Source organism: Pteropus vampyrus, unplaced genomic scaffold, assembly GCF_000151845.1.
Source record: "Pteropus vampyrus isolate Shadow unplaced genomic scaffold, Pvam_2.0 Scaffold541, whole genome shotgun sequence".
In the NCBI taxonomy this organism is placed as follows: Eukaryota; Metazoa; Chordata; class Mammalia; order Chiroptera; family Pteropodidae; genus Pteropus; species Pteropus vampyrus.
In genome coordinates this window covers 1,518,412-1,530,650 of record NW_011889322.1, presented here as the reverse complement: position 1 = coordinate 1,530,650, position 12,239 = coordinate 1,518,412, and the positions used below count along the sequence as shown (strand labels likewise).

General features: G+C 42.5%; 1 protein-coding gene across 16 annotated transcripts in view; it reads right to left on the bottom strand.

Annotated features, from left to right (window-relative positions):
- REV1 (REV1, DNA directed polymerase) overlaps nucleotides 1–12,239 on the bottom strand; it is a 73,150-nt gene that overhangs the window by 2,742 nt on the left and 58,169 nt on the right. For all 16 annotated transcript variants that reach the window (XM_011383755.2, XM_023525198.1, XM_023525199.1 and 13 more), the window contains 6 exons: nucleotides 8,560–8,780; nucleotides 8,126–8,298; nucleotides 3,007–3,109; nucleotides 1,717–1,882; nucleotides 1,310–1,512; nucleotides 94–327 (listed from right to left, as the gene is read on the bottom strand). In XM_011383755.2, coding sequence (XP_011382057.1) covers nucleotides 94–327; nucleotides 1,310–1,512; nucleotides 1,717–1,882; nucleotides 3,007–3,109; nucleotides 8,126–8,298; nucleotides 8,560–8,780 — 1,100 coding nt within the window. The remainder of the gene's footprint in view (nucleotides 1–93; nucleotides 328–1,309; nucleotides 1,513–1,716; nucleotides 1,883–3,006; nucleotides 3,110–8,125; nucleotides 8,299–8,559; nucleotides 8,781–12,239) is intronic.

The following is a 12,239-nucleotide window of genomic DNA, read 5'->3' as shown; positions in this document are numbered from 1 at the left end:
ACAATGAGTTCAGGTGCAAAGGGGCCAACACGCTCTGAGTTGGAAGGACAGGGAGCATGTTGAAACTGATGGAAGGCCCTAACCTCGCCTCACCTGTGACAATGCTGGGAGGGCTATGACATTAATCCCCGAGTCACTGTCAGATTCTTGAGGTTCTGGTATTTGTAACAAAACTGTCCCAACTGGTTGTGGCAAAATTCCTGTACTGCAGCCATTTAGCGGTTGGTTCTTCCTGTCACTGTGCAGCTCTCCTTGCTGTGCAGCACAGGCATGCTCCACCTGTTCCCGGAGGTCAGGTGGAAGTGCTTCCAGAACAGACTGGTCAAGCTGCAAGTACACACATGGAGTCTGCGGTTATGCCATGATCCGGGATGATGTACTAGAGCATTTATGTGGCACTGAGTATGGCTAACTAGGCCAGGAAAGCACCCCCAAAACCAGCACAAGTTTTGGAATATCCCGGCCTTTTGCCACTGAAACCTGAAGCCCAAATACACTCACTGACTCTCCTGCAAGAGGAGCAGACAGACACGAAGAGCCTTTGTTAAGCCCCAATCTCAGACCCTACCCATGGGCAGGGGCCACACTAAGGCAGATGTCCAATTTCTGGGTCAGAATTTTACACAGTGCTACTTAGTGCAGCAGAGAAGTCGACTTTTCCAGTATAGCTTAAAGTGCCTCCTAGGCTTCCAAGAAGTAAAAATTCCAACAGTATGCCATCTACAGCCTACACCAACCAAATGAATAGCTTATGCTGGGACAGTCATCCACTACAGAGAACTGTTTGTAGATGCTGCGAGAAAACCTTTGACATAAGGCCTTTGCTAATAATGACCACCAAAGCTGCATGCAGAACAGAGTATGTATGTGCATGTGATCACTATCACAAAGAGGTAAAGTGGCTGTGATAGTGGCAGTCTATGGAACTGGCTTTCATCTATATTTTACAACTTGCAAAAGTTGCAACACCACAGTGCTGGGGAAAGATCAGTAGTTCAATTTTGGAGACATTAGAAACATTTCTGCTTAGAGATTTTTTAAGTAGACAACTAAACATGAATTTGAAAATACATATATGCATATATGCATTTATAAATTAAAGACCATACTATACAAAAAGTTGCAAATCTCTAAAAAGCACAATCTTTCACCTAAACTGATTATTTCTCATTCAGAATTTAGTAATATCATGAGCCACCCTAAAAAGTCACTTTTTCTCTCTTTCTTGACTATATTGAAAAAGAGATTAAAAATGTCATTCTTACCCCACACTTCCATACTTAAACTGTTGTTTAGAACCAAGAGATACCTGGGAAGGTGATGGGACCTCTATGCTCAGGTCAAGTCTCGACTTTAACCTGATGGGAGAACGCAGACCGTTCCATCTCCCTGAAGACTCGACTTTGCCAGTAACAGGACTGATGCCTGACGTCAGATGTGTGGAGAAAGATGGCAAGAAAGTGCAGGTTTTAGAAGCAGATGATAATTCCAGGTCTACGGCAGCCAGAAATACTGAAAGTATAGAAAATACATAAAATAGCCTCTTCAGATCATCTGGAGAAGTAGGGACACTTTAATTCAACACACTTTACTACTGTTCACCAGAAATCAGATACTTTGTTTCTTAAAAGGTCACGTGTAGCCAGGCCAGACCACTTTTAACTTGCCTAAGGATACAAAAGGCACCAAAACAAGAACCACGCTGAGACAACCAACCTTCCTTGTGCTCCTCTTCTGTGGATTTCTTCGCTTTCTGGACTTGGAAGAGATCGAGGACAGAGTGTGACCCACCAAGAAAGTGGCCTGGATGAGCTGACGGGCGACTGGGGCATGTGGGAGGCTTTGGGATAGCTGGGACTAACTGGTTCACTTGAATCCCAACCTAGAACCAGAAGAAAGAACATGTTTCTAGGAAAACTAGAGTGAAATATGTATTCAACTGAGCAAAATTCTCAGCAAACCCTCCTTTTATATCTTTTAAATCCTGTTTCTAGGATACAAGGTTAAATGGAAGTATGCAAACAGCTTTGTACATGATTTTATTACCAAATAACTTTGACACTAGCTAGTGAGCAGTTAGTCCCCTCAATCTGCAAATATTTGATTCTACCCAAACGAACCTCAATCTCTTCAAAATCAGAAAGTCCCAGAAAGTGGGTGCTGTCCCCACTGGAGTTCCAGCCAGCTACATTTTGAAATAAGATTTGAAAAAATTTACATAGAGCACCATCTATATGCAACCTTATTTCATATAAAATAAATGACATTAAAAAATGGACGTGGGGTTTGGAGGGCAGTAGCACCCTGCAGGCATCTGTGCAACAGCCACCCTGCCCCTACCAAAACCTGTTAGAACAGTGCTGCTGGGAGTTTAATCATGGCCGCCTCAGCAGCTGCTCGATCCTTCTGCAAAACCCACACCAAGCCAAGTAACTACCCCTTACTCAGGTGTGTGTGCATACAACTCAAATGACCAAAGTTTCAAGAAAATTAAGGTTTTCACGTGTTCGAAGCCCTCCCATCTATCTGCTCCAAAGGCATCTTCCCATGCCTGTGGTAAGCTCTCTCACCCAGCCAGGCCGCCTTTTGTCAGACACCAGAATAAACTTCTGATTAAAAAAGACCTTATAGAGGGACAAGAACCTGCAGCTGCCCTGTCTCTCCCAGTTCCATCTACTTCTAAACGAACGTGAATAGGAAGCAAGATAATGCATATAAAGTCAGTCCTTAATTTTTAAAAAGGTGTTGTAAAAACTCAAGATATAAAATTATTAATCTAGGCAGACAGCAAAGAGCTTTCAGAACAAATCTGACTCTTCTCTGAAAAATAAGGAGATCAGGTCAGATGAGAAAGTCACGAGTTTTTCAGTTTCTATTCTGCTTGTATTCTATCAAAGGAGCTGAAACCTGCAAATAAACCCCTACACCCGACCACAATCATTCTCAGATCAAACCTCAAATGAAAAACAGTATTACAGAAAGGATTTTAAAATGTTATATACTTACCCCTCTCATATCCGATATATTTAGTTTCATTGTATGAAACATGTTTAGTGTAGCCTTTCCAATTATTTTTGCACTATCTGTTGCCTGGTCAAGAGTTACGGTCCTGTAAGTGGTAGAATTAACTTTTTAAAAGGAATGAAAGCTACATTCCATATGTATTCACCAGTATCTCAGTAGTACTGAACTGTTTAAAGAGTCAGAGAAAAATTGCAAAGCTATAAAAAATTTAAATAAGTTCTAAATATAATCCTTAAAAATGAATGAGATATAGTCTTCCTTCAAGGAAGCCAGTAATACCAAATTAATTAATTATGTTAGCAGCAAGGGGAAAAGAAAAATCATATAGAACATGGAGATTTTAAGATAAAAATTAATGGAAACCTGATCAACTAAAAATAAATTGGAACTTTTTTTTAAAAAATATGTATTTTAGTTAATGCATATACAAATATAAGCATATTGTGTTGCAACTAAAGAATGAATGCTAAAGTACAATATTTTAGGTCCAAGATTATCAATGTTGGTTGAGGTGCGGCTGATATTCAGAAAAGAGAGATGAAGCCCCTGCATTCTGATTCTTGACTCCACTTTCACTATGTTGGAGGCAAAGCCTTCAAAAATTTTAACATGTGAATATGCTCATTACAATTCTACCTTCTCTCAGAGGTTCTGTAAGTAGATAAAGAGATGTGTGGGCAGCTCTGACGAAGGAGAAGTCAGTGCCTTGCCTACCCAGGGAGACTGGAACACACAGTTCTTAGATCCTTAGGGACCCAGGAGGAGGGCTGAGCATCCCCAGCACTGCTAGGTGCCACAACGGCATTGATTGTATTTATCTTTTCAGGACCACGAAGACACTACGTACTAAAGTGCCTGTTTTTTAAAGAAAACCATTTGCAAAATGATTTGTTACCAAATAATTACCTTCAATTTACTTCACATAGGTGAAATACAGAATAACTTAAAAGATTTTGGTAGACCACAGTGGCTTAAACGTGTTTATCTTCATTTCTTTCCAAAACATCAATAAACTGACTTGAAATGATTTTTAAAAGGTGAAACTCTTAAAATAGAAATGGGAGAAGAGACAGGAGGAGAGGAATTTAAAACAATGAAAGCAGCTCAGAAAGTAGCAGGCTGCCAAATGTCCACCAGAAGCCAACAGCAAGGCGCCCGCTTGAGACAAGCTTGATGCCACACTTGATGCCACAAAGCCTCAGGGAGCTCAGTCACTAGAGGTGCCAGGTGTCTCTGGGGGGACGAGAGGACGGGCTGAATTTGTGAAGGGGCAACAGTCCCAGATGTTCCCCCACCCCGGTGAAGACTTGCCACAGCCCAGTGAAGAGATGCCACGGGGTACATGCACGGCTAAGGGAAGGTGAGGCACCTCCGTCAAGAGACACTTCCCCGCCAGGACCTCTTTCCCAGCAAATCACCAGAATGCACCTTGTCACCCACCCTGTAGGCAAGCCTAACAGAAAAGACAGCAGGTCCCGCCATTGGGCCGTGGTGACCAAGCTGTAGCGAGCCCTCCGACTGCTGCCCACGGTGGCGCCCAGTAGTCCACACGTCCCACTGAGAACCTGGAGATTCCACAACATCTTGGCTGTTCACATGGGAAGGGACAGCCCAGAACCATCAGACAGATAACTACATGAAGAGGACCTCTAATATAAAAGACAGCAACCAAACAGGAAAGGAGGCACTCGGAGGGAAAGCTTGACTCCGGGACTAGAAGAATATTTAAGAGATAAGAGCGAGAACCGCGTCTGTGAAATGAGACACTTAAATGTCCAAGAATAAAACAAAACACTCAAATTTAAAATGTTGCTAGAAACAAAAAATTTAATACTGACAGAGTACCCAGCACAAACACGAAGACCAAAACGCTCAAACTCCAGAACCCCTGAGGTAAGATAAAGTCCTGAGGTTAGGAGAGAATGCGGAGACCCGACACCAACAGGCAGGCAGGCAGAGGGCACGACCTTCTCGATGTGATCTCGAGAGACATGGCCACGGAGCCACTGGGTGTCTGAGGAAATGACTTCTAGCTTTAAGTCACATTCATAACCTCTGAGTCAGCACAGCTGTCGTGCATGAGAGTAGAAATGCAGGCTTGAAAAACACCACCCTGCACTCCTCCTCAGGGACAATGAGCAAGGTGACAGGCCAGTGTGACCCGGGGGGCCCTACACCCACCCAGACCAGAGCAGCAGAGTGGCAGCCGGCCTGACAGAGTAAGGTCTTCAAGAAAAAAGGTCAAACCAATGGGCTGTGATGGGCTGAAATGTACCGGGCCGGGGTGAGGGGGCGGGCGCGGGGAGCAAACTCTGGCAAAGTCACAAAAAAGCAAACAAGCAAAACAAGACAGTCAGTAAATCCAGGAAAAACCAGTCCCACAGGAATAGAGCTGGGCCACAGGGTACAGTGTGGGTCGCCCCACACAGTGCACACATGGCTGTCATACCAACACCAGACAGGGCCTGAGCTAAAAACTAATGGCCTGGTGGGGGACGGAGAAAATGCGCACACAGGGAAACAGCAGTGGGCTTGGGAGAGAGGAAGGAGTCAGAAAACGTCCCACAAAAGTGAAATAAGCTAGAAACTGCAATTTAAGTATCCAGAAATACAGATGTAAATATTGAAGGAAACCACTAAAAAGCTGACAAGAATGGCACTCAGAGCCAGGGAGGTGTGCACAGGACTGAAAACACTGTATGTGACACCTTTTCAACTGCATATGACTTTGATAAAACATGTATGTATATATATGTAATTAAAATTAAAACGCATGTACACAAAAGAACTCCAAGGGGGGGAAATTCTCTTCTTAAAAGTAAAACTGTCAGAAGAAAAATTTTCCTAAGTGATAATCAAGCCTCAATCTACATGTGGCTTTGACAAGGAACTTAAAATCTGTCATTTCTAATTCAACGTTATAATGTATCGGACTCTAAGTCACATGACTATGACCATGGGGTTTTGACTAAGGCCAATTAGGAGAGATCACAGAATCACAGAATGTGGGGCACCTCTCCTCAGCAGAGCATTATGTCAGACTTCAGCAGGGCCCATTCTTATTCTCTCTAAAGGACCAGACACTGAATAGCTTGTGTCTAGTGGTCTCTTTCACACTCTTCATTTCTACAACTTCTTATATAAAAATCAATCTTCCCTCACAACAGTCCTATGAAAATACGCCATAGGATGGATCTGGCTCACAGGAAGTAGTTTGTCAACCCCTTAATAGAGAAAATACAGGGTCGGTATTATAATATTGCATAATTGCCCACCTGAAACATTTCTTATTCAGTTATAATACCAGCACAGGGTGAGGTTTAAGTTAAAGGTTCGCAGATGATCTAGATCTTGGTGACACTGATGAAATGACATGTTTCAATTAATCTTGTGCTCTTTTTGCATCATCACATTTCAATCAAAGTTAGTGTTTTAAGGGAAAAGCAAAATGTACTGTTTATTACTGTGTTTATTAAACAAAGTCTTTATGTTGTAGAGATAAACATGAGACACAGGAAGAAATGACATGGCATCTGAGGTTTGCGTCACGGTGATGGGGTCAGGGAGGAAGGGTGGTGCAGGGGAGCTAACAGCAATGGCTGAAATCAGGTGATGGGTACATGGGAGTCATTATACTGTTCTTCCTACTTCTGTGTATTTTTTAAAAATTTCATAAGACTTTTTTTAATGTTTAGGACAAAAAAAAGGAACAAATGCCAGCAATGGCAAACAGATACCTGCTTACAAAAGAGCTGAATGAGTATTATCCCAGGTTGTAGGAAATAAAGTGTAATTAATCCCAATTTTTTAAATGTTGTAATTAGATTTTGGGAGAACCTGGATTTTCCAAAGAGAATGACAATGGAGGCTGATTTTCTTAACAAGATTAGACAGAGGGAGCCCCTCGGTACTGCTGAATGCACTGCAACACACAACGCTAAGTAAATGTAAGATATTTAAAATTGCATATATGGCGAGAGGAAACTAATTACTACCAGCTCTCCCTCAAAAGGAAAATTATTTTTGGATGATCCTTTCCCTGTATCTTGAAAAAATAAAGCTGCAGGGTACATTCCCAGAAAAGGTATTATAAATTGGACTTGATTTTCCCATAGAAACCATATTTTAAAAAATTACATCCAGAGCAAGGTACTAAAAACCAACTTATTACAGAAATGACCACCAATGCTCTATTTAACTACCATTTGAAATGAGTACATCAAAATGTTCACTGAAATAGGTAAATACAACAGTTCAAGATTACCAACTGCATAAAATATTTCATAAATTACATTGTTTAATGTATAATTTATAATCCGTTTTCATGGTGAACAAATGATAAGGCTAGAAGTTTTCTGTTTGAGAGTGTCATCTCATCACACTCAGTGACATTGCTATAAATACATAAATGTAATAATATGGTTGACATGAGCTTACCCTTAAAGTATATTTCAGAATTTCTCATATGTGGCTTTAAGGGTCAAAAGTATCAAAGCTTTGGTTGACCGACAGATAAAATACATAGCACACTGTGGTAGAAAATTTCATGCAAACAAAGTATTTTCATATTGGTCATAAATCTAAACTGAAGTTTTATATCAGTGGCCCTCACATAAAAAACAGTGTTTAAATGTTTTCTACTAGTTTTCAGAAACTAAAATGATTGATCTTTTCACAAACAGAAACCAGACCTCCCTAAATGAAGCAAATATTGCACTAAACCATTTACTGAATCACTAGATTGAGATTTCCCCCATGGGCCCCTTCCCCCGAGGCTACAACTGTCCCCCTCAAGGCAGGTGTTAGGCTTTTCCCTTTCCTTCTGTTCATGCACTGAAGTCAGCAGCCGGAAGACCCCCAGGGTGGGCTGGGAAGGTCAGGGGGACATTGTCAGGCTGACTTGCTGCCGCAGGCCCCATGACTGGCTGAACCCGAGTGTGTGCACATCGCTCCGCTGGCCTTGGGCTGCGGCCTGCTCCACTGTCAACACCAGAGCTCACAGCTCTTCACCTCTAGCCTCCCACCATGGCCTCAGTTTCCTAGTCACTATAATAACCTGCCCTGAAACATGAAGCTCCAGCACCCCTCAAGATAAGCTTACCTGGCGATGTGATCACAAATGCCATGGCCTCCGAACTTTGCAGTCTCTACAGGGGCTCCTGGCTTTCGCACCATGACTTTGAGAGTCAAGCGCTTACCCTTCACGCCAGCAGCTTCAAGTCGTCTTTGAATTTCTTCTGAAAGACTCAGAAGAAAAGATTCTGCTTCTTTTGGCTACAAAAAGGCATAAAAAACTCTCATGTATTTGCCTATACACTTAATAACTCTTCAAGTATTTTAACTTTCAATATTAAGTATGCACATTATTTACTATCCTGCTAAGCATCTGTTAAATACAAAGATTCTACAAGCTCTGGGAGTAGCAAGAGTTTTAGGACTTCATTTCAAGCATCAGGAGTCTGTGGTCTAGCTGACGACACAGCACTATGTGAGGACATAAAGGACAATACGAGGTGACACCCATTCAGTTAGTACCTGGGTAAACCTTATTCCGTAGTTGATCTCGGCTGAAACAGATTTTCTTTCCTTTTCAGTTCGAACTGGTCTATCATCCAAACCACGGCAGAATCTATAAAGCATCTGACCTGTTTTGGGACCAAATTCTTTTTGGAGTTTTGCCATGGTCATATACTGCAGATCTCCACAAGTTTTAATTCCCAAAGATGCCAATTTGGATTCCATCGAATGTCCAACTCCTAGAAAAGAGGATATAGATATGTATATACATGTATATAGTTCTTTAATTCTGCACAAAAACTATTAAAAACAATTTCTCAATATGAAAGAAATAACTATCATTCATACATATAACAATTTAAAATAATGTCCCTTGAAATTTTTAAGTGACATAACTGAAGCATCTCATAGATTAAAAGAAATTTTTAGCATATATTATGCTAACAAAGTTATTTCTATAATCATCATCTCACTAGAGGTGAACCAGGATTTCTTAAATACGTATGAGTAAATAAGTTCTCAAAAGAATGCAAGTTTTACTTATATCAAGGTTTCTATCTTACAAAATCAACTAAGTTACAGGCTTGTTAAAACGAGTCTACAGTATGGCTTACAGACATGCTTGGAGGCTCACAGATGTTAGGGCTCCACTGTGATGACACTGACAGCCAAACTTTACAGTAGCGTTTCGACCACGTTTTCTTTAAAAGGGAACTAGAATAAGAACTTATGACACAGGCCCAAGACCGAAACTATCACCTGTCATCATACTGGACAAAGTATTACCAGTGACCTGGGGATGAAGGTTCATTAAGCAAGCAAAGTGGTAGTGGGGAAATACAGAGTTCTTTTATCAAAAAATGTGATCTCCCTTTAAAGGTGGGACCCCGCCTACAGCTGGGCCAGCAGGCAGCAGCCCCAATGTCACACTCCTCAAGACCCAAGGCTGGGCCTCACCCAAAGGGTGCTCATGGGTTTGGTCACTCTCAGTCTGCCCGAAAGCTTAACAAAGGTGTCCACATCCAGGGAAGGTGTTTAAGAGAGTAGCCTAAGGAAACCAAACTTATTGGAACAGTCTCCACACCATCAAGTCAATCTTTCACATCAGTAAGGAGAAGACCGTCCTGGCCTCCTGCAGGGTCCTATCAGATGCCTCAGACTGAAGTCTGACACCTGCCTGTCATGTTGCTGTTATTCACTGAGCGTCTCCTGCCCGCTGAGTGTCTTCAGTGGCAAGAACAAGCAGCTGAGTCCAGCTCTCCCAGGAGACCTGCAGCAGTGATGCATGGCAGGAGGTTAGGAGGCTGTCCCCTCCACAAAAGACCTACAGTCTTGCACATAGGTGAGACAAGCTTAAACCAAGAGAAGTCAGATAAGAGGTTTCGAGGGCGCTGCCTCCCATTTGTTTTAAAGTTCAAGTCAGAGCAGAGAACAAGTAAATGCAGTGCCCAACTCAGCAGCAACACAACCCCTCAGACAAGCAGCATCGCAAAAAAGGTGAGACCCTAAGTGGAACCTGTCTGAGGTTTTTTCAAAGTGGGGAAGGGACACTCAAAGGAAAGGACAAATCCCACACTGGGTTGGCCAAAGTCAGAGAGAAAAGAAAGAATGATACTTAACACGGCCATTCTCAGGCAAGGCTCTCTGTCTCTATCTTGCCACCTGACTCCAACCCTCATGTGATAATGACCTTTCCTGACAGACCGGAGAGCTGACCTGTTCTTATTTGCAAAGTCTGCAAGAGGCAGTAACAACCCTGGATTAAGAATATGTGTGTGTGTGTGTGTGTGTGTGTGTGTGTGTGTGTGCGGGTGTGCATGCGCTGGGGTGGGGCAACTTATCATTTTTGAGAGTATTCTTAAGTACAATGGACAGAACTATTCACTAATAGGCACAAAAGAAAGGCTATTACATTGACCATCACCAAATTAGCCACTATCAACCTGATCTAACTGCACTGTCCCTCTAGGAAAGAAGAAAAGGTTGTCTAGTGCAGTGGGTAGGCCCAGAGTTGAGTGTCTCAGGAGGGAAGCCTGCAGGTGGTCAGCCTCTGAGCCTGTGACCTTGACTGGGGTGGACAAGTCAAGCTTGGAGTCAGCAATGAACCCTCAAGAGGGTGGCTAGTTTAACTATAACTGTCGTACTGGAAGGGGGCACCACTAAGCAGAAAAGTCACAGGGCTCGAGGCTCACACTGAATGTGGTCACTTCAAAAGGGGAAAGCCAAGAAATATGGCAGCTCAGAAGCAAGTGTCCGAGCTGGAGAGAGGAAAAATAAAGACATGGAATCTCCTGGTCAAGCCACTGGGACAAGGACTTGGCATCTGTCCTTGATCGAGAACTGCTATTCTAGACCAGAAGTGACTGATATCTCCTCCGTAGCATCCAGAACTTGATAGTCCAGCAGAGACGCAGAAGGAAGAGTAAAGTGTTAAGAAAGTTTTCACTATCTAAATGAGCACTGTCCCACAGAACTTTCTGTGATGATGAAGATATTCCGTGCTGTTCAATGTGGCACTTGCCACTCATGGAGACAGAGTGCTGACATGTGGCCAGTGCACCTGAGGAACTGGGCTACAATTTTAACTTCAATTAATCTCACTAGTGTCACCTGGCAGTGGCTGCTGTCCTAGGACAGTGTAGATCTTTAGGTCCACCTACACATCCATGGTGTTTCTCTGAGAATGAAGAGACAGACACATAGCCTGGGCGCACAAACCCAGCATGGGCTAAACAGGGCACAGAAGGCCTTACACTACGGGTACACACAGAAACAACTATCGCATTTAAACAACTGTTGGGGACAATCCTGCCTGTCATTAGATAAACAGATCTCGTTAGGTGACCTATCTGTTAGCCTGACATATAACTGTTACTATGTGGAGTCTCCTTCAACAGACTTACTAGACTGTTTTTCCTTCTCATAGCTACGGTGACTGCGCAGTGCTGTGCTCGGCACACTCCGTGCTCGATAGACACTCAAGGGCTCAGCAGCCAGAGAGTGCTTGTGGGGGACAAGCAGCAAGGTATGGTAAGCCCATTTCTCCTGGTTTATTGGTTAGAGAGCCAAATTTCCTCAAAGCACCATCTATAGGATATTAACAGATATTACATATTCATCTTCAAATGTCTTTGGGAGATTGCTAATTGCGAACACGGAAATACCATGAAGGGGTCCCACACTTACAGGAAACCCATTTTTAAAGGAACAGCTTGTGCTCTTAGAGCACATTTTGGGAAAAGGTGGATTACAATGCCATCTTCAGGACAGGGATAACATATCTGCAATGTTCAAATTCATTAAGAATTGGCGGATTTTATAAAAGTTAAGTTTAAATATATGAAAATCATACAATTTTCAGTGACTACAACCTGGTTTTGAAGGTGAGGCCACATGAGAAGGTGGCTTGCCAGAGGAAGCCAACCTTGCTGCCTCCTATCTTTCAGACATCCTTTAGGGAATTCAAAGCTGTGCCTCAGAACTCACCCAGGACACGTAACCTCACACTTGCCCTTCAAGAAATAAAGTCCCTCCAACCAGGAAGCAAATAAAGGTGAAAGGTCAAGGAACTAAAAATTCTTCATTTCTGTGTAAAACAACAACAACAACAACAACAACAACAACAAAAAATCCTACAAAAATGATTCATTTGGAGATGGTTTTATGGACTAAACAGCTGTTTCCTCGAAATTCTTAAG